Source organism: Tenrec ecaudatus, chromosome 1 (genome assembly GCF_050624435.1).
Source record: "Tenrec ecaudatus isolate mTenEca1 chromosome 1, mTenEca1.hap1, whole genome shotgun sequence".
NCBI classification, from domain to species: Eukaryota; Metazoa; Chordata; class Mammalia; order Afrosoricida; family Tenrecidae; genus Tenrec; species Tenrec ecaudatus.
In genome coordinates, this window is record NC_134530.1 from 22,878,292 (window position 1) to 22,903,919 (window position 25,628).

Consider the following 25,628-nt stretch of genomic DNA (forward strand, 5'->3'; position numbering starts at 1 on the left):
CAAACACCAAAAAACAAAACCTATGCCAAAGTCCTAGCCCCAGTCCCTGTGAACGTGGCCTTATGCAGAAAGATCTTTGAAAGTGTTATCAGTTAGATTAATACGAGGTCATACTGGAGTAGGTGCGATGGTGTCTTTTTTATTAATGTGTGTGTGTGTGTATATATATATATATTTAAACATTTTATTAGGGGCTCATACAACTCTTATCACAATCCATACATACATCAATTGTGTAAAGCACATCTGTACATTCATTGCCCTCATCATTTTCAAAGCATTTGCTCTCCACTTAAGCCCTTTGCATCAGGTCCTCTACTTTTCCCCCCTCCCTCCCTGCTCCCCCCTCCCTCATGAGCCCTTGATAATTTATAAATTATTATTTTGTCATATCTTGCCCTGTCTGACGTGTCCCTTCACCCCCTTTTCTGTTGTCCGTCCCCCAGGGAGGAGGTCACCTGTAGATCCTTGTAATCGGTTCCCTCTTTCCAGCCCACTCTCCTTCTACCCTCCCAGTATTGCTACTCACACCCCTGGTCCTGAAGGTATCATCCACCCAGGATTCCCTGTGCCTCCAGCTCCTATCTGCACCAGTGCACATCCTCTGCTCTATCCAGACTTGCAAGGTAGAATTCGGATCATGATAAGGGGGTGGGGGGAGGAAGCATTTAGGAACTAGAGGAAAGCTGTATTCTTCATTGGACCCTGACTGACTCATCTCCTCCCCTAGACCCCTCTGTGAGGGCATCTCCAGTGGCCGACAAATGGGCTTTGGGTCTCCACTCTGCATTTCCCCCTTCATTCAATATGGAAAGATTTTTTTGTTCCGATGATGCCTTTTACCTGATCCCTTCTACACCTCGTGATCACACAGGCTGGTGTGCTTCTTAGATGTGGGCTTTGTTGTTTCTGAGCTAGATGGCCGCTTGTTTACCTTCAAGCCTTTAAGACCCCAGATGCTATCCCTTTTGATAGCCGGGCACCATCAGCTTTCTTCACCACATTTGCTTATGCACCCGTTTGTCCTCAGCAATTGTATCATGGAGGTGTGCAGCCAATGATATGATTTCTTTGTTCTTTGATGCCTGATAACTGATCCCTTCGGAACCACATGATCACACAGACTGGTGTGTTCTTCCATATGGGCTTTGTTGCTTCTGAGCTAGATGGCAGCTTGTTTATCTTCAAGCCTTTAAGACCCCAGACGCTATATCTTTTGATAGCCAGGCACCATTAGCTTTCTTCACCACATTTCTTCACCATTAGCTTATTCACCCGCTTTGTCTTCAGCAGTTGTGTTGGGAGGGTGAGCACCATAGAATGCCTATTTAATAGAAGAAAGTATTCTTGCATTGAGGGGGTACTTGAGTGGAGGCCCAATGTCCTTCCGCCACCTTAATACTAAACCTATAGATATAGGCACATAGATCTATTTCCCCATCTTCATATATTTGCATACATACATGTCTTTGTCTAGACCTCTATAAATGCCCTTTGCCTCCCAGCTCTTTCCTCTATTTCCCTTGACTTTTTTCCTGTCCCACTATCATGCTCCGTCCCCACCTGGGTTTCAGCAATACCTCTTTGTTACCTTACCCTTGATCATTCCCTACCAGGCCTGCCACACCTACCTCACCACCAATTTGTATCACTTGTTGTTCCCTTGTCCCTGGGTTTGTTAACACCACTTCTTTACCCCCACGTCCCCCTATCCCATTTCCCCCTGGAATTGTTGGTCCTGTTGTTTTTCCTCCAGATTGTTCATCCAACCTATCTTATTTAGACAGACCTGCGGAGATAATAACATGCACAAAAATAAGACAGCAAAACCAAACAACAATGTACAACAAAACAACAACAAACCACAGACATAGAACAAAACAAAAACAAAACAACAAGAAAGAAAAGCTTGTAGTTAGTTCAAGGATTGTTTGTTGGCCTTTAGGAGTGTTTTCCAGAGCAGTCTGTTAGGGCACCACGCCCTGGCCCCAAAGTCCACCTTCAGCATTCCCTGGGGACCTTGCCGCTCCATTCTCTTGCTGTTCTGCTGCACTCCCCCAATGCTAAGTATATATATTTTTAAATAATTATATTGATTTACATAAAAGTGAAGATGATAGAACAGAGTTCCCATCGATGGTGTCATTAAAAACAAAAAACATATAATGACTACATGTGACCGAGTAGAACAGATCCCCAGAGCTTTCTTGTTATAATCTTCAGAGAAACACACGGCAGGTCTTTCTCCCCTGGTGGCGTCGTGCTTGTGCACTGAGGTTGCTCACCACAAGGTCAGCGGTTCGGAATCACCAGCTGCTCAGAGGGAGAAAAGAGGTTTTCCAGTCCTATAAACAGTTATGGTCTTGGAAACTCACCGGGCCAGTTCTCTCCTGTCCTATGTGGTCGCTATGAGTCAGCATCGACTCGATGGTACTGTTGGTTCTGTTTTTTCCTCTTCTCCCCTGCAGCTGCTGGGTGGATTCGGGACATTGTCACCTTCCGGCTAGCACTTGAGTCTCTCCAAGGTTCCTAATGCAATCCTGCCTGAGTGAGGTCCTTACCAAAGAGAAGAAAACCTGAGACAGGGACAGAGAAAGCATGCCGTGCCAAGTGGAGGTGGAGACTGGAGCAGGCTACAATCCCAGGGAAGGAGCCTCGTGGTGCTGGGAGGCAGGCGTTGGACTGCTCATCCTAAGGTCAGCGGTTCAAACCCACAAGCCGCTCCTCAGGAGAAAGAGGAGGCTCTGTGTTCCCATAACGATCTGAAGCCTTGGAAATCCTCTGTAGGCTTGCTGGGTTGGAATCAACTAGATGGCAGTGGATTTGTTAGGCAGACTAGCGCAGGGCTAAACAGATGTCCAGAGAGCCAAGCACGGGAACAAGGCGTGGCGCACTGCACATGCTCAGAGGCTCAGGTTTCCCGCCAATAGGCATGGGTGGGCGCTAAACCTGGATTGGCCCACCTGAGCCAGGAGAATTCAATTCAGCCAATGGGGTCGATCAGAGGTCTTCCACCATGCCTCCCCATGGAATCCTTGAAAAGGCAGGAGACTAGAGTTAAAAAGAGAGAGAACTTGGTCTGCCTGACGCTGAGCTGAGCAGCTTCTGTCAGGCTGCATGGTCGGGAGGAGTCCTATGGGTGCCGTGTAAACCCGAAACTTCTTCTAACTCTCAGAAAACTCACTTGGATCACGAACCAGGCTTCGGCGTGAATTCTTTCTGGCACAGAGCCAAGGGCCGAGGTACAACTCTATCTTCAGAGAGATCTAACAGATTTAGATTTGACGAGCCAAGGATCACTGACCATCTTTAGAGGTTAGCAAGGAGGCATGGGACAGATGCTCCCTCAGCCACTCCAAGGAGGAACTCACACTCCAGGACCAGGATTCCAGACTCCAGGCCTGTAGTCTGTGAAGTGAGACAGTAGCTGTTTTGCGCAACTCAGTTTGTGATACTTTTTATGGCGCCAATACACGATTCTGATTCCCTGGTGGCGGGGTGGTAACACGTTGCTAACCGCAAGTCCAGCAGTTTGAAACCACCAGCAGCTCCGAGGGAGAAAGATGAGGTTTTCTACTCCCCTAGAGAGTGACAGTCTCAGACGCCCACAGGGGCAGTGCTACCCGGTCCTATAGAGTCCCCATGAGTCAGAATCGACTCGTGGCAGTGAGTTACTTTTCAGTACATTGTTCTAATAATTTAACACTTTATTCTTCACGATACATTGAAGAAATCTACCCGTAGGCCTGAATGCAGTGCCCACTGACAAGGAAAAAGACGGCAAACATGAACTTCCAGAAAGCCAAAAGGCTACCTGTGACCGGCTCAGTCCCAGGTGCGATCATGTTGAGCAATTGTGAGGGTTTAAGGACCAGACTCTTAAACAGGTATAGGAAAGTCGTCTGAGGAGCCCTGGTGGCACTGGGGGTTAAGCACTGGATTGCTAACAGAAGGGCCAGTGGTTGGACTCCACTTACTGCTCCTGAGGAGAAAGATCATCTGCTTCTGTAAACACTCCCAGCCTCTGAAACCTGGTGGACCGGTGTCACTCTGCGCTCTAGGGTCTTCCTGAGCCGGACTCCACTCGCCGCTGCCGTCAGGGAGCGAACGAGGGAGTGAAAGTCATAGTAGCTGTTTCAAGTTCGAAAACCTTGCTCAGTTTCTTTTTCTGCCCATCCGATCTCACCCCGTTGCTTGGTCATGTTTCTCTTTAATACACCACTTAATTCATTAGCAAGACGCGTTTAAACATGACAGGTCCTGATAAAGAACTTGACACCGTGGCACTCCGTTGAGGCTTCGATCCTCCGGTTGTGTGAGCGCCTCTATCCAGGAACCTGGAGAGGGTCTCCAGAGTGTCTTGTTCCCGTGGTCCCTCTGCAAGACAAAACAAAACAAAACAAAACAAAACAAAACAAAACAAAACAATCACCCCAGATTTGATAGGAAATCCACAGATGTAAAATCATGTCTCAGCCGTCCCCACCTTGCCCGCCCCCAAAACCTGTCTCCGTCGCCTCTGGCCCACAGCGCTTCCCACCCCGCAATCCAGGATCTTGGGAGGTGTTCTGCCCCCCACACCCCCCCAGCCCCGGCCTCACCCAGAGGGTGAGGGTTGGTGACTGGTCTGGGGACATGCCAGCCGTGGCCCGTTCCCCTGGACGTGCATGTTTCGTTTTTTCCTGAAAGCAACTTGTGTTTACAGGAAGCTTGGTGCACGAACCTCTCCAAGCTTCTTTGCAGGGGTCATCATAAAATCAAGCCTCGGCTTTCGTCACCCCGCCCCCCCTCCCCCCTGGAAGAGTCAAAAACAAAACCCCAAATCAGTGCCGCTTTGTTTGTTTGGGCAGAGCAGGGCAGACTGTCGCGAAGGAGTCGACTGTGTCACTACCTGCTGGCGGAAACGGAGCTCCGTAGAGACATGAAATCTTAGGCAAAATCTCGTGGCGCTTTCGGAACACGCTGGAGGAAGTGATATTTCTGGGGAAGAAACGTTTTGGCTAAGTTCAGAAAGTCGTCTGCTTTTACGTCAAGGGTGTTTGGGGTGAGATGGAAGTGCAGTGAAGCTTTGTGTTTCCAGAGGGGAGGGAGGAAACAGAGTCCTTTGGGGAAGCCATTTACTCTCTTTGGGGTTCTGGTTCCTGGCTGAACACTGGGTCTATTTTCTTACTGGAGAGGGGCGGGGTGGGGGGCTGGGGACACGGGGACATAGGGATCAGGCCGCTGCCACCCTAGGTGTCCCCGTCCCCTCATGGCTGTCCTTCAGCGTCTAGTCTCTGCCCACCCCACCCTATCTGTTTCTGCCCAGAGGCGAGCCCTAAAGTGATTGTGGATGAGGGACAGACTTGGGCAGAGATAAAGAGAGGCTCAGAGAGACTTAGAGCCAGAGAGACACACCCAGAGGACAGGATGGTCAGACTGTAAGAGGAAGGAGAGGCCAGGGGCTCACCTTGTGGAGTCCATGAGGCTGGTCCCACCTGGAAATGCGACTTGCTCTTCTGGACAGCTAGGTGACCCTGGGGCCACCCAAGGCCAGTGCTGGCCCACTTCCCATTAGCCTGGAGCCCTTCTTCACTCACTTCTGGTGCCTTGGTCTCCCATGGCCTCTCGCCTTTGCCCTCATTCCGTTCCCAGCTCTCCCTGACATCAGATCCAACTGTGCCCTTCCTGCTCACACACCTGCTATGGCTCCCCAGTACCTTCCACCGCTGGCACTGATTTTAAAGGGTGTGGTTAATGCGACTAGAATTAAGCCAGTGGAATAAATCAGTACATTTGTCATCCTAATGAGCATATAGGGACTGTGCCCTGCCTAAGCCGGGCCTTGTGCACAGATCAGCCCTTGGACTTCACAGTCAGGTGGTAAAATCGTTCCTGAGTCCCCTTCCCAGTCCCAGGTGAGTCTCCAGGCCTCCAGGTCTGGCTAACGTCAGGAGGACTACTTCCTGCTGGCTTCCAGATTTAGAGCCTATTTGAGGGCTGCTCAGACCACTCTAGGCTCCCGAGCTCTGGTCCACCTAGGCCAGTGGTTCTCAACCTGTGGGTCCTGACCCCTTTGGGGGGGTGGTCGAAGGACCCTTTCACAGGGGTCACCTAAGACCATCAGAAAACACATCTTTCCCATGGTCTTAGGGACCGAGATACCGCTCCTCTCCAGGCAGGTCCGCCCACCTGCAGATATGCCCACCTACAAGTACCCGGTGTGAAGACTGTTACCCATGCTCCACCATGCTTCAAGACAACATTTCACTTTTTTGTCATTTGAAATAAATATTTCACAATATAGAATTACATAGTTTTTGTGATTCATCACTGTGCTTTAGTGATGTTCCATTTGTAACAATGAACATACCTCCTGCATATCAGATATTTACATGACGATTCATAACAGTAGCAAAATGACAGTGAGGGAGTAGCAATGAAAATGATTTTATGGTTGGGGTCATCACCCCATGGGGAACTGACTGAAAGGTTGGAGGCATGAGGAAGGTGGAGAACCACTGGTCTAGGGGCATCAGCTGGACGCGCAGGCTGTGAGGACCCCTAGTGGTGTCAGTGGAACACAGCAGGTGGACTAGTTACTACCCTCTGGCCTCCATTGCTTTCTCCAGGTGGGCCTCCTCTTAGGTGAAACCTCTGATGGGGACCCCCAAGCCCCTGGGGTGGGGGAGGATAACGCACAGGACTAGCTGAGGGAGTCCAGTGCTAGTCAGAAGGTCGTCAGTGGCTAGCCTCTCAGAAGTGAAACGTCTATTCCCTCGTCCTCGTCTAGTCTGTCTGGAAGCTCAGCTGAAACCTCCTTACCATGAGTGACCCTGTGGGCATTTGAACTGCCCGTAGCAAAGCTTCCAGCGTCACAGCAACATGCAAGCCACCGCAGTAGGACAAACGGACAGACTGGGGGCCAGGGAGCCATGTCAGCCTCTTTGCACACAGTGGGTGCATGGGAAGTGTGGTACTGGCAAAGAAAGCTCAGTCTCTCAGAGGGCCAGGAAAGCAAACCCATCTGGCTTGGAAGGAGGGGAGCCAGCACGCTCTTTAGAAACTTGGATGGTGAGACTTCGTCCTGCCTGCTTTGAACTGGAGAGACCGCTCCTTGGAGAAGGCCGTCACGCTTGGGAAAGTGGAGGGGCAGTGAAAAGGAGGAGATGGATGGACACCAAGGCTGCAAAGATGACCTTGACCAACCTGATCCTGGTGAGGATGGCGCAGGGTGGGGCAGTGTGTCACTGTGCTGTCCCTGGGGTCCTTTAGGAGTAGGAAGCCACTGGGCGGCACTTAATGAGATTAGCTGCAGCCGAGGGGAGGGGTCGGTGTTCTAGGAATATCTACTCCCCTTCCTTGAGCCCCGCTGGTGTTGGCTGCCCAGAGTTGACCCTCCGTGCAGATCCTCCACACAAGCGAAGCAAACGCCACCCCATCTGAGCTCATCGTGTGTAGCTATTGTGCCCCTCCACCTCACCGAGGGTCTCTGACTGGGTGTCACCATGTCTTCCTCCATCAAAGGATGGCGTGCCCACAGCAAGCCAGGGTCACTGTTCTGCTGTGATGTATAAGGTCTTCACTGGCTGGTGCTCAGGAGGGGGTCGCCAGGCCTTTCTTCCTAGCCTGGCACATTCTGGATGCTCCACTGCAACCTGTCCACCGCAGGTGGACCCTGCAGGCATAGAAAATGCCCTTGGACCGCTTCCAGCACAGGCAGACAAACGGGCAGCCTTTGGTTATTTTCATAAATGAGTTTAATGTTTGAAGGGCAACACGCACATGATGATTTTAAATGTGAATTGTACATGGGATGTGCAGAAATGTGTGAGAGGACCTGTCCCGTAGTCCCCTCCCTGGAAAGCACAGTTCATACCAGAGTTTCCTTCCATAATATCTGGACAAGAAGCCCCTCTCCCAGGTCAATAGACTATTGTTTATTGCTTTTCACTGTTTCCTCAAACCCAAAATCCCTGCATCGAGCCCATTCCGGACCCTGAGTGGCCCTGCAGGACTGGGTAGAACGGCCCCTGGAGGTCCCGAGACTCACTCTTTATGGGAGTAGAAAGCCTTGTCTTTCTCCCATGGAGCAGCTGGTGGCTTTGAACTGCTGGACCTGTGGTTTGCAGCCCAACGCATAACCACTATGCCACCGGGGCTCCTCCCCTCATCTAACAGTTAAATAATATTCCACTAGATGGATAAACGGCTTATTTAAACAATAAATGAGTGCTTGCTAATCTCAATTCACAGACATGTTGGTTGTTTCCAATTTTTTTGGGGGGGGTTTTGATTTATTAAGAATATAGCCAAGGGTAGGGGGAAGGGAGGGGAGCGAGGTGGGGAGGAAGGGTGTACTGGTCGCAATGAATGGCACATCACCACCCACACCCATCCACGGGGAAGAACAACAGAAACCAGAGGGGAAGGGAGACAGCGGTCAGTGTGAGACATGAAAACAATAACAATCTGTAATCTATCAAGGGGCCACGAGGGTGTGGGGGGAGTCGGGAGGGGGAGAAAAAGGAGGAGCTGATCCCAAGGGCTGAACAGAAAGTAAATGTCTAGAAAAGAACGATGGAATAGATGTACGGATATGCCCGGATACAACTGATGTATGGATTCGAATGAGAGTTGTAAGCGCCCCAATAAAGTGATTTGAAAAAAGCCATGATTATTTTTTCCTTTTTAAAAATCACGCGATGATGTTGAGCTCAGGCCCACAGCTCAACATCACCAGCTGCTTCTAGAAAGATCGGGCTTTCTACTCCCCGTGGGGCCCAAGTGGCTTTCAGAATACTTTCAGATTTATAGAAACGTGGCAAAGATGATTTTTTTAAAAGACTGCAAAGGAAGTACAAAAACAGACTTCCTGAATACCCCTCGCCAAGCTTCGCCCATCGTGGCCCGTGCGTCCAGGCTGATTCCCGGTGAGCCCCTGGGCGACAGAGATAGAACCGCGGTGCTTCCTCAGCTGTAAACTGTATGGCTGCAAACGGCCAGGCCTTTCTTCAGCAGTTCCGCGGGGCGAGGTCAAACCGCTGACCTTTAGCAGTCTATAGCCAACTGCTCTGGCCATCCAGCGACCAAAGTATTTGTCAAAGCTAAGAAATTAACCTCCTCGCCGCCATGGAGTTGCTTCCAACTCACAGTGACTCTAGAGGACAGGGCAGAGGTGTCCCCTGTGGGTTTCCAGGACTGCAGTGCTCCACGGGAGGAGAAGGCCTTGTCTTTCTCCCATGAACTTCGCCCTCATGCCTTCAATTAGCTAAACTTGAGACTCCGTTTCCCCTCTTTTCCCACTTTTCTGTTCTGATCCACTTCTGGATTCTGCAGGGCATTCATCCATCATTTTTGGTCACGCACTGGCCTGTTAACTGAAAGACCAGCAGTTGGAAACCACCAGCCGTGCTGCAGGAGAACGACGAGGTTTTCTGTTCCTGTTAAAAGCTGGTCTTGGAAACCCAGGGGCGCAGTTCTGCCCTGACCGCTAAGGCCCCCACAAATCAGGATAGACTTGATGGCAGTGAGGAAAAACCAGGAGGAGATTGGCAGGTCTGAGGGCAGGTGGGGGCATCTTAAATGTTCATACAGATGCTGGACAATCGCCCAATGGCCCCTCCCACAAAGCCTGAGGACGACTGCCTGTTTCCCCACAGCCGCACCCGTTCTGTGTGTTGACGCTATTTTTTGGTTTTCGTCTTTTCCAGACGGATCCACAGAAAGTGGTGCCACAATGTACTTTCCGATTGATAGTTCTTTTCTACCAGTGTGGGTGAGCGCCTTTCTGTAGGTTTCTTTGAACTCCCTGTTTATGCTTTCGCCCTTTTCCTACCAGATTTTAAAGATGATTAAACATTCAGAGTGCTCTATGTAGTCCAAGGAGCCCTGGTGGCACAGTGGGGATGCGTTGGGGCTGCTAATCTCAAGGTCAGCAGTTCGCAACCACTCGAAGCTCTTTGGGAGAAAGACGAGGCTTTCTACTCCCGTAAAGATTCATTATCTCAGAAGCTCACAGGAGCAGCAGCTCTGCCCTGTCCTGTGGGGGTCACTGTGAGTCGGAATGGATTGGGTGGCAGTGAGTTTGGTTTGGGTGGTGCTGTGGGTGAGGGGGTGGCTGCTGACGGAAAGGTCGGCACTTCAAACCCACCTGAGGCTGCCTGCTCCTTAACGATGTAACCTCAGAGCCCTGTGTAGCATCACTATGAGTTGGAAGTGACTTGCTGGCAGTGAATTTGGTTTGGGATTTTATGTAGATTAGTTCATTCTCAGGTATAAAAAAAACCAACCAAACAAACAAACAAAAAAAACCCCAAACAACTATTTGAAATGGGACTTTTTTTTTTTCCTTCTCAGGGTTTTCTGGATAGTTGTTTACATCTAGGAAAGTTTCTATCCATTCTCTGAGGTTTTCTATTAGTATATCTATCTATCTATGTATCTATCTACTATATCTCTATCTATATCTATATATCTATGGTGTGTGTATATATATAACTTCAGCAAGTGATATTTTATGTTGAATATTGAATTGTATGTTGACATTTTATGTTTATGTTTTGGAATAGTTCTGCCAGAAATGCTAACCTGTGCTTAAGCAGGAAGAAATATCAGACAGCCCCAAATGTAGGAACTCCCCTAAATAACCAGCCTGGACCCAGAATATGCCAATGTGGAGAAGGCAGAGTGGCAGGCTGACAAATGTTCAGGTCCACAGAGATTAAAGCAGTTGGACCAGGACAACGTGTGAGGCAGGATGTTTTCCCGTGGTAAAGGACATTATTGGGATAGTTGGCGAGATCTGATTAAGGTCTGTAGATTAGATAACAGCATGTTATCAGGGTTCACTTCCTGATGTTCATCCTGGTACCAGGATTATGTGGGAGGATGCCTGCGTTAGGAAACCCCTGGTGGCAAAGTGGTTAAAAGCATTTAGTTGCTGCTAGAGCCCACAGCTCAACATCACCAGCGGCTTCTTGGTAGAAAGAAGGGGCTTTCTACTCGCCGTGGGGCACAAGAGCTAGTCGTGGGAATCCACAGGGGCAGGTCTACTCTGCCCGACAACGTCCGCTTATCTATGAGTCAGAATCCACTGGATGTCAAAGTTTGTTATGAACCCAAAGGTCAGTGGTTCGAACCCACCAGCCTTTCCAGGGAGAAGGATGTGTCGGTCGGCTTTGTGAAGATTGACAGCCTTGGGAACCGTGGGGGCAGTTCGACTCTATTTCGCAGGCTCATGGAGAGGCCATATTGATTCCCTGGTCTCATGTCGGTGGTATGGGGGCAGTGGAGAAGACAGGGGGGTGCTTCAGGCGGCCGGATTTCTTTCTGAAGAATAAGCAGTAGGTGGTTAGAGAATGGGTCTCAGTCCCAGTGGCTAGTTCCTGCCCAGGGAGGCCCTGCACGTCTCATCCAGCATGCCCCTGCAGCCCCCCACCCCCGCCCTGCAGTGTTTGTCCCCATTCCAGTCCTGACCTGCTGGGGACCCCCAAGTCAGCCTCGAACACGCCGCGCAGGCTGCCGGCAGCCCCCCGAAGACCCGGGGCGGGTGCGTGAGCGGGGGCTAGGCCGGGGCCGGGACCCCGAACGGGGTAGGAGGTGCGACCCTTTGTGTTGATAGCCCATCTCGGTCTCCAGGGTGATGCTGAAGAGAAAGAACAAGAGGTTAGTCAACGCTCAGACCTGTGGGGGGTGGGGGGGTAACCCCACTCCCCAGGCAGCTCCGCCCCACCCCATCCCGGAGTCCTCCATCCCAACCTCTCTGGTGTCTGAGAGCCCCCTCCTGGTACACACAGAGCCCGTCCCCCCAACCCCCATCATACCTCCAAACTCTCTATAATTCTCCCACCTCTTCCCAACCCCTCCACCTTTCAGCTGCCTCCTCAGGGAGCCCTTCACCCCTACCTGTTTCCCAGGGATCCCACCCCTGGGTCCTCTGTCATTCCCCGAAACTCGCCTCCTCAGGGATACTGGTCCTCAAAGACCCCTCCTCCATCACGCTCTGACTCCACCCTCCCTGGAAGCCCCGCCCATTCTGCAATGGTATTGGGAAGCTCCGCCCCCAAACCACTAACCCCTCCCCCTCCCTTTGACTTTGGACTCTTTCCTTGGGCGCCTTGAAACCTCCCTGGGACCCCTCCTACCAGGTCCGACCCAGGAATTCTTGCCTCCCACAGGGCTGGCCCTACCTGGGAACCCTGCCCCAGAGAACCCAACCTCCTTCCCTATCCTGTTTCCTTCTCTAGGCCTGTCCTTGGACCCGCCCTGACTTGGCCCACTAACTAGAAGAAATCCATATTCCTCCCCGTTCCAAAGAAAGGTGATCCAACAGAATGATATCGCACCCAAGGAAAAGTTAGCTTAGGTTCATCTAACAGCGATTTCAGCAGCATATGGACAGGGAGCTGCCAGGAGTTCAGGCCGGATTCAGAAGAGGATGTGGAACAAGAGATAGCATGGCTGATGTCCGATGGATCTTGGCTCACAGAAGGGAATACCAGAAAGACGTTCACTTGTGTTTCATTGACTATACCAAGGCCGCAGTAAACCATGGATAACCTGGAGAAGAACAGGGATTCCAGGACACTTGATTGTGCTCATGGATCTTGGACATGGATCAAGAGGCAGTTTGCGGGAACGGGGCATGCTGAGTGGTTTAAAATCAGGAAAGGTGTGCGTCACAGTTGTTTGCTCTCACCATACTTGTGCACTCTATATGCCGAGCAAAGCAGAGAAGCGGGACTATACGGAGACGAATGCTGCATCAGGACTGGAGAAAGGCTTATGAACAACCTGCGGCATGCCCATGACACCACCTTGCTTGCTGTAAGGAAGGAGGACTTGAAGCACGTGCTGATGAAGATCAAGGATGACAGCCTTCAGTCTGGATTACAACGCAATGTCACGAAGACCAAACTGTTCACAACTGGACCAAGAGGTCACCTCATGATCATTGGAGAAAAGGTTGAAGTTGTCAAGGATTTTGACTTACTTGGACCCACAATCAATGTTCATGGAAGGAGCAGTTGAGAGACCAAAATATGTATTGCATTGCGCAAGAAAGGATGCTACTCAGAGGACTAAGGTGTGCCTGACTCAAGCCACGGCATTCTCCATCTCCTCATATGCATGTGCGAGTTGGACATGGAATAAGGAAGAGCGAAGAAGAATTGATACGTTTGAACTGTGCTGAAGAAGAATGTTGAAAAGAGAAAGCGTTCTGGACTGGAAGAAGGAAGAGCAAGACTTCGGACATGCTGTGAGGGGAGTCAGTCTCTGGAGAAGGACATGTGTGGTCAAGTGGAGGGAGAGTGCAAGAGAGGAAGGCCTCGACAGGATGGATGGACACAGCGGCTGCATCAGTGGGCTCAGGCACAGGAATTGTGAGGACGGCGCAGGACCATGCAGTGTTTCGTTCTGTCGCGCATAGGGTGGCCATGGGTCGGAACTGACCCCAAAGCAATGAACAACAAAACCTGCCTCCTGAAGACACCCCCTTCGGGCCCTGCCCACGGAACCCAACCTCACTGCTATGGAGTCACTAATGACTCAAGGCGACCCTATAGGGCAAGGTTTAACTGTTTACAGGAGTAGAAAGCTCTGTCTGTCTCACGTGGAGCAGCTGGTGGCTTCAAACTGCTAACCTTGGGAATAGCAGTCTTATGCGCCCCCCTCTCCTATTAAGATCCTTGCCCGATCCCGCCCCATGCGATGATTGGCTGAAAAAAGTACACCCGATTCCGCCAAGTGCCGCGCAGCTCGCCCACCCGTTCCAGGCCCGCCCCTCGCTCACACGCGTTCCCGCAGCTCCGCCTCCCGGGCCGCACAGGCTCCACCCTCGGCCTCGGCTGCGCTTGCGCGTTGCTGCGCCTCCTCCAGCCGCCTGGCTGCGTCTGCTGCAACCACCTCCCAGCGCGCCAGGGCTTCTGCAGGGAGGGGGTGAGGTGGGGTAGTGGTTAGGGAAGTGGTTGATGGTGTGCATAGGATTTGCCTGCTTCGCTTAATTTACATAAAATATGCGGGGTATTTGTGTCGTTTTTTGCGGTACTTTTGTGAGCTGCTTAACTGGCGTTTGCGTGTTTTGTGACATTGGTATTGATGTGATTTTGGCATGGGTTTTGCATAGTGTTTGCATGTGGCCATTTGCAGTTGGTTCTGAGGCAGGTTCCGAAGGATGTGATTCTTGGAGCCCCATATCTCAAGTGGGAATGACTGCCGAATTTCCGGACACCCACACTGTGCTCTCAGTTAACCTCTGAACTTGGGGGGGTTGAGGTAGTTTTCAATTGACTTTCACTTCTGCAAGCAGAATGGGTTTCAGTTCCACTCCCTTGCTGAAATTTCAACATTTGACCAGCTTGCCAGGGTCGAAGAGCCTGCACACCACCCCATAATAAGTGGTGATATCTCCCCTCCCCCCCGGAAGGCCTACAGGCCTCTTTGGGCTGTCTTATGAAGGCACTCCCTGCCGCCCATGTGGGTTCACTTCCCTCATCAGCACCTCCTTTTGTGAATAAACAATGTCCTCCTCACCTAAAATCCCTTAAAAACTTTTTGTGGATGTATCTATCTATCTATCTATATAAATTTTCAAAAAGGAGGAAAAGTAAAACTTAAGTGATTTAGAGTCTCTGGTGACAAGTTCATCTCAAAGCAAAACGAAAACAAGTGCTTTGTGTGGAGCGCTGTGCTCTGCGTGGCCCCAGGCCTCCCCCAGGTCGCCTTGTCCCCTAATAAACCTGTTTGCCTGTGTGATAAATTTGTCTTTCAGATTCCTTCTTACTGAGCAACGAAAGAATCTTCCAGTTCCGGTTTATACACCAAGGAACCTTCTAGGCACCTCCCCTCCTCTAGTCCTGCCCTCCCCCAATCCCCAAACTCCCCTTCCTCCTGGGCCCAACACACCTGTTAATGCCCCATTCTCCTCTCCCATTTGGGTCCCCTGTGCCCGGGCCTCCTCCAGCTCAGTCTTCATTGTCTTCAGCTGGGTCTGAAGCCGGGTCTGCAGAGAAGGGAGGGACATGGCAGGTAGGGGCAGAGGGTAACACAAGGCTGGCAGTTGAAACCCCCCAGCTGTGAGCAAGAGAAAGAAGAAAGGGTGCTTGTAAGGCATCAGAAGCACCCGGGCAGGTAAACTCTGCCTGCACAGTCCCATGAGTGAGAGTCAACTGGACAACAGGGGGTTTGATGGAAGAAAAAAAGACTGGGCAGGACAGCTGGCTGCGCTGCACTATTAACCTAAGGAACCCTGGTGGAGATGTGGGTTAAGCATTAGCTGCTAACTGCAGGTTAAAAAAGATGAGGGTGTCACACCTCCCTCCCAAGGAAGGGCTGATGATGGGTTCAAAGCACTGATCCTTTGGGTAGCAGCCAAGCATTTGACCCACCACCCATCAGGGCTCATTCTGTTCTAATTACGGCCAAGACATTAAGGAGCTTTTTAAGGATCCCTGGTGGCGTAGTTGTTAAGCATTGGGCTGTAAATTGCAAGGTGCGTAGTTCGAAACCACCAGCTGCCCTTCAGGAAAAGACAGGGCTTTCTACTCCCATGGAAAATAGCGGGCTTGGAAACTTACAGGGGCAGTCCCACCCTGCCCTGTAGGGTTGCTATGAGTCAGCATCCACTTACTGGCAGTGAGCGTGGGGAGTTTTGGACTTCCAGTACCGCACCTCTTGAGTCCTTGAGTAGGATTTTACACAAAGACAACGTGGTTGGTTTTTGGTTTGGGGGAACCATAAGACAGAGAAGTGGCCACTGAAACACAGATGGCCTGTGGAACCAGCTGCCTGTCTGGAGGGAATTAATTCCCCACCACCTAAATAAGGCCCCACGAAGTGGAAATGGCCTCTCTCTGAGGTCAAAGCAAACCCTGGTTGAAAAATCCACTTCCTCATTGGGGCGTAGACCTACAACTTTGGGTGTCAAAGCCACTCAAGGTGATTTGGTGGATGGTGATCATTTGAGGGGCAGAGATGGACCCAGGGCTATGCTGTTAACCTGTCACCCCAATCCCTTGGGCAGACAGGAAAGAGGTCCCTCCTGGTGGCTCTAGCTCCTCTCCTGCCTCTAGCTCCTCTCCTGCCCTGACTCTTGGTGGGCCGGGTACTGAGTCAAATCCAGACTCACTGCCATTGATTTGTTACTGACTCACAGCCACAGACCCTGGAGGACAGGGTAGAACTGCCCTTGTGAGATGCTGAGACTGTGACTCTTTGTGGGAGTTGAAAGACTCCTTTTTCTCCCTAGTAGCACCTGGTGGTTTCAAGCTGTTGACCTTGGGGTTAGCAGCCCAGCATATACCCATTACGCTACCAGGACTCCTCTTCAGTGGCCGAGTATGATACAGGGGTTTTGAGGCTGAGTATTTTATCAGAGGCTCTGGGTAGCACAAATGGTTAAGTACTCACTAGCCCAAAGGTTGGCAGTTCTAAATCCCCACCCCTCAGAGCTTGCATTGAAAGAAAGGCCTATCAGTCAGCTTCCCACAGGTCACAGCCTTGAACACCAGGTGGAGCACAGCTCTAGTGTGCACATGTGGGGTGGCCATGAGCTTGACTGACAACAACAAAGCCCTCTGGGAGGCTGAGGGCTGGAAGGGTTAAACAGGAGTCTGCAGCAGGCTGACTGCAGGAAAGGGAGGGGCTGGTGGGTCCCTCCCACCAACCACCAGCTTTAGCCTTCTAATTAGGGGTGGTGAGTCTGTCTCTTGAAATAGGGCTCCTGGACACTGGCTGGGCTGGGGGAGGGGACTCTGGGCTGCCTCAGGTGGACCTGGGGGTCTAGGAACTTGTCATGTGTCAATCGGTTGTCTTCAGATTGCTCCTGGCTCAAGGTGACTCCCTGTGCGTCAGCGCAGAACTGCATTCTCTACAGGATGACACCTGGCTGGTCTGCTTCCAGAAGCATGACCTCCAGTAAAGCCGAGCCCACTGCACCTTGAGTCCATCGCAACTCATCAGGACCCCAAGCGGACAGAGTACAAGGAGCCCTGGTGTGATAGCGGTGCCACCTTGGCCTGCTAATCACAAGGTCAGCTGTTCAAAGCCACCGACCGCTCTGTGGGAGAAGACACGAGTCTTTCTGCTCCCATCAAGAGCCCCAGAGACCCTGCAGGGCAGTTCTACCCTGGCCTGTAGGGTTGATGTGAGGGGCCTGACTGGATGGCAGTGAGACAGGGTTGTCAGGTTGTCCTCTTTCCAGAGCTGATGGCCACCGTTTCCGCGTGCAGGTTATCTGGGGTTCAGACTGCCATCATTTTGGTCAACTCATAACCAGCACAGCAGCTGGACCCTTTTCTGAGAAGATCACAACCAGGAGACCCCTTGGGGCAGATTTCCCTGTCACATGAGGTCTTGATGAGCTGAGGCAGATGATGGCACCCAACAACCACCTGGAATCTGTGTGCAAGCCAATCACCAGACCTTTCTTCCGCAGTGCTGCTGGTGGGTTCCAATGCCAACCTTTAGCTAAGCAGCCAATGACAAATCAAGCCATTGCCATTGTGCCCCAGGAATTCCTTACTCAACATTCCTCACCCACCAGGCAGCCAGGCGGTGGCTGAGGGCAGGCTGAATGGACTTTCAAGAGCCAAGGTGTGCCAAGGTTCCGAGTGGAGCTGCCAATCTCAAGGTGAGCAGGTGAGAACCACTAGCCCATCCTCAGGAGAATGACCAAGCTTTCTACTGCCAGAAATAGCTGCAGCCTCAGAAATCCACAGGGCAGTTCCACTGCGTCCTAGAGGATCACTGTAGTGGGCACTGACTGAGGCAGTCTGGTTTTCTCTTGTTCTCTGATGCTGTTTGGACTTGCCTCCTTCAGTGGAAGAATTGGGGAAACGGAGGCATGTTGGTGGGGTAGGGACTAGAACCTGGAACCCTGAGGTGTGCATGCTAGCAGGCCATCTACCTAGACTTTGTGGATCATTCCCAGGCCCCCCTCCTGCCAAGTTACCTGGCGGCCCTCACAGGTTCTCAGTGCCTCCTCCAGAGCCTGGCGGTCACCCTCAGCCTGGTCCAGCTGCCCAGCCAGGGTCTCTTGGCGCTGGGCAGCCTCAGACAGTTGGCGACGCAGTTCCTCAATTTCGGGAGGGTCCCCGGGCGGATCCCCAGTTGGGCCCCTGGTTGGCACAGTGGCATTGGGGCCGGGCTGCGGGCAGTGAGGCCTCCGGGTGGCAGAGGCAGCCAGGTTCCAGGCTAGCAGGGCCGCGCCTGCAGCCACAGCGGCCAGGAAGAGCGCAGCCCCGCACAGCGCGAACAGCCTCCAAGCGCGACTCGGCTCTGGCCCTGGCTCGGCCATGCTGCGGTCCCCAGCGCTCATCGCAGACGGCCACTGGCATTTAATTGGCACTTTGGGGTGCCAGGGACACCCACGGGTCCACCCCGCCCAGCCAAGGTTTCCTGATCCGTGGGGAGGGCCTGGACCCCTGCCAGGAGAATTCCTTGTTCCAGCCCAAGCCTGGACTGGGGGTCTGGGGCTCTGGGGTTCGAGTCCTGTCTCCTGTCTCTGCCTCCCTCTGAGGCTCCGTTTCCCCCTCTCGGACTTGGAACAGGAGCAGGGGGCTCTCAGTGAGGGCCTGAGATCATATTTCCCCAAGAGGGGGACAAGGAGGCTGGGGGAAGGGCGCACACAAGACTGACCAACCTTTCCAGTGACCCTCTAGGACAGCCTCCCATCCCTGTCCTTCCCCAATGAGTCGCCAGAGGGCGACCTTGGAACGCGAATCTGATCCGGGTCTGTTAGGATCCGCCCAGGGCATCCCTCGCCCTGAAATCTTATCCTCTCCCTCCTTCTTCAGTCTCAGGGTCTCCAGTTGGCTCACCCCACACCCCACTGCAAATGCCCTCTCCTGAACCTCAGCCTCCACCTTCCCTCTCCCTCCTCACAGTTTCCTGCCTCCTGCTCCTCCTCCTCTTCTTTACAAGCTCTCCATCAGCGCTGGGCTGTGGTTGTGGATGTGAGGTGCCCTGGGGTCAGTGCCGACCCCAGTGAACTTCCATTCACAGGAATGAAACACCCCCTGGCCTGCCCCATTGGCACAATGATCCGTGTGTCTGCGGCCCTGGTTGCAGCCCCTGTGTCCATCCAGCTCCGGAGGCCCTTCCTATTTTTGCTGCTGTCCTGCTGCACCCAGCACACTGTCCTTCTCCAGGGACTGGTCTCTCCTGCCAACATGTCCCAGTACATGTTCGGAGTGGGTAAGATGAACCCCCGCCATCCTTGCCTCTGAGGAGCACGTTGGCCGCACTTCTTCCAGGACAGACTGTTTGTGCTTTCAGCTGTCAGGTCCTTTGCATATTCTTCCCCAGCACTCTCTCCAAGGCACTCCCTGATTCCTCCGTCTTCCTTCTCAGGTTTTAGCCTTGATGGATAGAGGATTTGCTCTTTTGCTGGGGACTAATTTTGCTCGCGCTGTGGTGCTGGGTCAGGAGGTTATTTCTCTGGCTGAGCCCATACTGCTGCTGCCTCGTCCATGGACTGGATCAGTCCTGTGGTCCTTGGGTTTTGTGTCAACTTGGCTGGGACAGGAGTCTCAGCGACTTGCTATTTGAAGCCTGAGAATACCCCGGGACATGACCTCATCCACTGTAATCTACTCCATGATGGGATCTGAGAGGACCTCCATGAGCAGGACCTCCTTTCTCTGGTCACAGCCAGATGCAGTTCTTGAGGGGTGTGGCCTTCTTATGTAAATTGCCCTAGTGGAAGCTTGCTTGTTTTTGCTGAATCTGAATCAGGCATGTGGTTCCTGGACCTCCAATTGTCTGCACTTGAGCCACTGGCCTGCCATATCGCCTTCCGATCTCAGGAGCCATCAGAAGCCTGTCACCTGACCTGCCTGCCTGGTCCTCTTTCTCCTCTGGTCACATCTAACCTTGGATTCAAAGGCCTCTGCAGCCTATGGAGTGTCTGCCAATCTGGGTGCATCAGCATCCTGTTGGAGTCAGGAGAATCCTCCCAGTGAACATCTGATCCACTGACTAGAAACCAGGCAGGACTTACCACTGGTACAACGTTGTGAGTTGTTTCGTTGATGTGAATTTCTCCATATATGTTCACTGTTTTTGTTCTCTAGAAAACCCAACCTAACCTCATACAAGGCCCTAAAAGCCTGGCATATCGTCCACATTCCCACCACGACCTTCCCAGGCAGGGCACACAGTCACTATGAGCCAATGGGAAACTGGCTGTAACCATGAAACTCAGCCGAGAGATGCTGATTCCCAGGTCAGAGACATCCACAACTCTGGCCTTGGCTGGACTTCTGCCAGATGGAGAAGCCACTGGGGTGCCGAACCCCAGAGACTCACCTTCCCAACCTTGGGGTGACTCTTGGCTAGTGCAGTCAATCCCACCCACAGCGGATCAAATTTCAAGAGAAATAGTTCAGAAGGAAAGAAATCATGGTGGGATTAGTGTGAAGAGTGGAAAGATTGACCTGAACCCTTTACCATTGAGTCGGCTCCGACTCGGAGAGGCTCTGCCAGGCAAACTCTGTCTCATGGCGATTCTGGGGCTGGGCTTTTATCAGAGCAGAAAGCCCCATCTTTCTCCAGCCTGGTGGATTTCAACTGTAGCCCGGTGTGTCCCTCTCTCCACCTGAGGTAACTGCATCCAGGAAATCAGGAAGTGAAGCTCCAGCAGCAAAACGCCTCCTGGACAGCACTGCTCTGGAACCCTGGGTGAGGGGCCGTGGGAGGACAGCACAAAGGTCTGGCCAGCAGCTGAGCTGATCGCAGAAGCAGGGTGAGAATCGGTGAGCTTTCGGTGAGCAGATCTGGAAGGACAGTGAGATCTTTCTCAAAGACTGCCTTGCCCTCTCAAAGACGGTCGGGGTTTATACTTTCTGGGTGTCAGTACGTTTGCTGTGTTACACACTTTTCTCAACGTCTCCAGCTTCCCATCCAGATAAGAGTACACTCCAAATAGAGTACAGTCTCTATTTCACCGAGTCTCAGGACTTAGATGCTGGGAGATGAGTGCCCTGCCCCCACTCCTACTTCTTCCCCCACACCTGGAATCCTAACAGTAGCAAAACGACAGTGATGAAGTAGCAATGAAAATAATGTTATGGTTGGGGGTCCCCACCAACTGAGAAACTGTGTGAAAGGGTCTCGACCTGAGGAAGGTGGAGAACCCCTGCTGAGGGGGTTCCTGGACCATGTCCTCAGTCCCGGAGATGTCCCCATGGAGCTCTGGGCCGGGGGCTGTGAAAAGGAAGCTGAATTAAACCTGGGTCTGAAATAAGAACAGTGATGACAGGATGTGCCCAAGGTCGAGCAAACGTCAGTCTTATTGCACAATATTCCGTTGTTGTACACTGCAGCTTTCAGGAAACCACATGCCGGTACACGCAGCATTTAGAAAAAACCGGAAATGAGAGATAAAGTAAAGGTCTAGCCTTTATTTTTTAAAAAAGAAGAGACCTGTGGGTGTCACGCCTATAAAAGCTTGTCCCAGGTCGGAGCTCAGGGTCCCCCCTCGGTAGTGGGCAGAGTCTGCTGTGGTCGCCCAGGCTGAGTCAGGGTTTGATCCCAATTAACCCCTTAAAGCTGCATCCTCTCTGCTCCTCTTGTTCATTCCTCACCCTGCTGACCACAGGCAGGGCCTGGAGGAGTGCCTGCGGCTGAGCGGAGACCCGGAGGAGGAAGGAGGCAGAGGGTCTCAGGAACGGCGCTGCAGTTATACCAACAAAGCTCACGGTGGGATACACAAAGGCTGTACCTCAGCTTGTCTCCCCCCAATATATGTCAGACCCACGACACTGCTTGCAACTAATGGTGAATGATTGTCCAGTTATCTCCCTGAAGCCACCAGCCATCCAGAGCAAGCCAACCCTCTGTCTGTCCCACCATAGGTGGGGCTCACTCCCTGCTGTTAGGGACAGTGGATTGCTTTCCTGATGCAGAGCTCAGAATAGGTCACACCAGCTCAGTGACAAGTAAGATTAGGCTGCTATTGTGAATTAGGATCAGCCCATGTTATCACATGTGTCTCCTGAATCCCTCCTCTTCCTATTGTGTGGCCACTCCTCGACCGCCCCCTCCCATTGCTATATTGCCTATGCTACAACCCCTTCCTGTAATGTATGTGGTTACCTGTAATTAGGGGGCTTGAACACCCCCAAAGATACATAAACCTTGGTTAGAAATAAATCATTTTTTAAAAAATAAAGAAAATAAAATAATCACCCTCTCCCCCTGTGCTCCTGTCCTCTCCCTCCTCCTCTCCTCTCCTCCATAGCTCTGCCTCTCTCCTGCCCTCTCCTCCTGCACCTCCATGTGGACCATCAAGAAGGGCTGAAGTGAGCGTGCTACTATGAAATGTGTCTGACTCCTTTATTTCACTCTGTCCTATCTCACCGTACCGTTGCACCTACAAACCTGTGACAGCTGTTAGGGGCTGGTCTCCCCTCCCAGCTCCATACGGTCAAGTTGGTTCTGGCTGCCAGTGACCTTGGAGGGCAACGGGCAACCGACCCTGTGGGTTTCTGAGACTGTAGCTTCACAGGAGCTCAAAGCCCATCTTTCCCCCAAGAGCAGTGGTCACGCATCAGGCTGCTAAGCGCAGCCCCAGAGATGGATGTTGTTCCCTCTGTTGGGGTTGGTGCTAACGCACAGGGACCCTGCGCAGAACAGAAGGAACCACTGGTCTGCTCCCCTGCCATCCTCACACCCGCTGGATGTCGGCCTCATTTGTGGCCACTGTGCTCCCTCCCTCTCGCTGAAGAGTCTCCCTCTGGTCCAGAGACCCTCAGATTTACCAAGTGTGTGGTCCATGAAGAAGACAAGCCAAGAGCTGTGGTGCAGTTTTACCTGAAGCCGCTTGGGGCGCTGTGACATCGAACGGAATCCAGGGCAAGGGGTGGGGCTTGGGATTCTAGTTATAATGTATCACTAGCAATTCACTCACAACATCCGACACAAGTTGTTACTCACAAAGAACGTGGACTGTGAGCTTTAGAGACACTGTCTCGACCACCGTCACAGTGTTTCTGAAAAGCCAAAGCTGCTCGATTATGTGAAAGTTAAAAAAAAACTTCAATAGCATCAAAGCTACCATCAGAACGGCAGCAAAATGGTTTCTATTTGGAATGTTAAGAGGAAAAAGCCCCATCTTCCCATTTGCAGGAGGTGTGGTGCCGTTGACTTGTTAGCAACAGGTTGGGTTTCTTGTGTGTGGGCATGGTCTTTGGTGGAGAGGGGAACAGGGTTGAAGGTGGGATATGGAGCACAGAGAAGGACAGAGAGAGGAGGCCTGAGGTTTTAGGGGCATCTACATCCCTGGAAGATAGCTTCTATTACTATTATTATTTTGATACTTTTATTGAGGGCTCTTACAATTCTTATTACAATCCATGCATCAGTTGTATCAAGCTTACTTGTACATATGTTGCCATCCAGACAATTACTTCCTATTGAGCCCTTGGTGTTAGCTCTTCTTTTGTCCCCTCCCCCGCCACCCTGGCGACCCCTTGATAGAGTATAAGTTATTATTGTTTTCATATAGTTTCTATTATTAGTTCCACGTCAAGCTGGGGAAATCAAGGGTGAGAGGAGGAAGTTACGGGCCCAGAATCCACAGGGAGGGGGGCTGTGCGCCTGTAACTCTGACCCACAATGCCGCTTCTGCGGTTCCCAAGGGAACCCTCAGGTGGGAAGACGAGAGCACACGGCTCAGAGAAGTCGGCTTGGCCATGGGTCATGACTCGGGTACTGGAGGTCCAGGCCAGGGGTTGGAGGTCCCCTCAGGGCCTGTCTAGGAAGTTAGTTTCCTCCTCCTTGGTATGCGGCTGTGGAGGGCCTTCACTGGGGGGACTCTCAGTGCCATTAAGTAGATGCCAACCTGGAAGATGGGGCAGAAATACCCCTGGATTCCCACCCTTCACTCTTAAAAAAAAATTTTTTTTTATTTAACTTTTTAAAGATCCCTGATTATAATTCAGTGTCATTAGAAGCCAAATTAAGAGGTCTACAAAATTGCACATACAATGCCAGGATTCCTTAAGAGCAACCGGTATATTCTTGCTTTATATAAACCAGGCATTCATAGAACTGCCGCACCTGGGCCCAGGCAGTCTCTGCCTAAAGCGTCTGTGAAACTAGTTGTGAGCAACAGGTCAAGAAAGAGTTTCGGGCACTGTCTGGGGGAAACAGGACCTGTGTGAAGACCAGCCCTTCAGCCCCCAGAGGTCCCCTCCAAGCCCCCACCTGCCCTGTCAGGGGACGTCAGGCCCCTTCTGGTGGTTAGGCTCGGCATTTGAGAAGGTAAAAACTTAGAGGCCACTGTGGTGTGCAAATAGTGCGCCCTTGAAGGGGTGCAAAAGTCCTCAGGCTTGGGAGAAAGGTAGTCACCCCAAGCATCATGAGCCACCTCAGAGTCCTCTCTCCCAGGCCAGCCCAGGGAGTGCCACCGGTTCACAGACAGAGGCCCTGTCCACCCACAGCCACAAGGACCCACCCTCGGGAGGCTCCCCCCTCAAGCCAGTGGCTGCAAACTGGGCTGGTCCTTAGAGGCCCTGGTTGGGGGAGGCCTCGTTCGTGCATTTCAGCCAGGGGTCATGGGCACTCATATATGTGACCAGCCAGGTCATACACAGGAATATTACAGCACACGCATGGCCCAGGGTCTCTGGAACATACTGCCCATCGGGAAGACCCCTGGCTTCCAAGGAGGCAGCTGCGGTCTGGGTGCAGGTGTGCGGGCATTTCCCACACAGACTGAGAGTCTTTGAGAGACCACACCAAGACAAAGAGCTTGCCTTCAAATGGGGGCTTTCTACAACCTTCCAGGAGGGGCTTCTCAGGAAGAGCTCACTCACCCGAAGGAGCCAGCTGGAGGCGTGCGGGTTTATAGACAGAAAGCTCCTCAATCCTGCAGCCGACTCATCATTCCTGTAGCCGACGGCCTGTGGGGGCACCTCACCAGAGAGCCCGCCTCTGTCAGGCAGGGCAGTGATCCCTGCTGTCTGCCAAGTTTCATTTTTTGCTTCAGCACAGATTTAATTGGGCAGGGATGGGTGATTTGGATTTGAGTCACAATTTCCTAAGGATATCAAAATAGGTCTGTTTTTAATATATGCTTATCAATATCCTGATGAGACTCAGAAATCCAGAGCACGTTGTAAACCAACAAGATCTACAGGGGATAGGAGCCGGTTGGAGGGTCTCCGGAGGCAGCAGGAGAGGAGCCGTGTCCTGTGGGTTTGCCCAGGACAGCTGTGTAACTCTTTGTGGCACCAGAAAGTCCCATCTTTCTCCCTCTGAGTGATTAGTGGTTTTGAACTGCTGACCTGAAAATTAGCAGCCCAACACACAACCACTACACCACCAGGACTCTTTGGGGGACTTATAGGCCTCTAAAGGTATGTCCAGTGGGGTCCGGGAAGGGCTACACCAGGCCTTCAGGAGGTCTGGGCCTGTGTCTGCCCGCTGTCTGGCCTAGCTGAACATAAGCACCTGGAAACTGCAGACTCTGTGGATTCTGGATTGAGGTCAGGCCACGGCTGAAGGAGCCACGGGAAAATGCACAGTCACGGGGTCAGCCCAGCCCACGTTTCCCCAGGAAGGAGTGGCCCACCTGGCTCCCAGGGGTGAGGAAGTCCTTTCTCTCACCCTTTGGATCCGTTGACCCAGCGGGGAATCTGGCC

The 25,628-nt window shown here is 52.1% G+C and overlaps 1 protein-coding gene across 1 annotated transcript; it reads right to left on the bottom strand.

Moving 5' to 3' along the window:
* Window positions 1–11,475: 11,475 nt before the first annotated feature.
* On the bottom strand, window positions 11,476–18,277 carry CCDC194 (coiled-coil domain containing 194). Its single transcript, XM_075537777.1, has 4 exons — window positions 17,933–18,277; window positions 14,887–14,983; window positions 13,775–13,907; window positions 11,476–11,626 (listed from the first exon to the last, which is right to left on the bottom strand). The coding sequence occupies exons 1-4, from the start codon at window positions 18,275–18,277 to the stop codon at window positions 11,476–11,478; spliced, it is 726 nt and encodes a 241-aa protein (XP_075393892.1).
* Window positions 18,278–25,628: the final 7,351 nt, after the last annotated feature.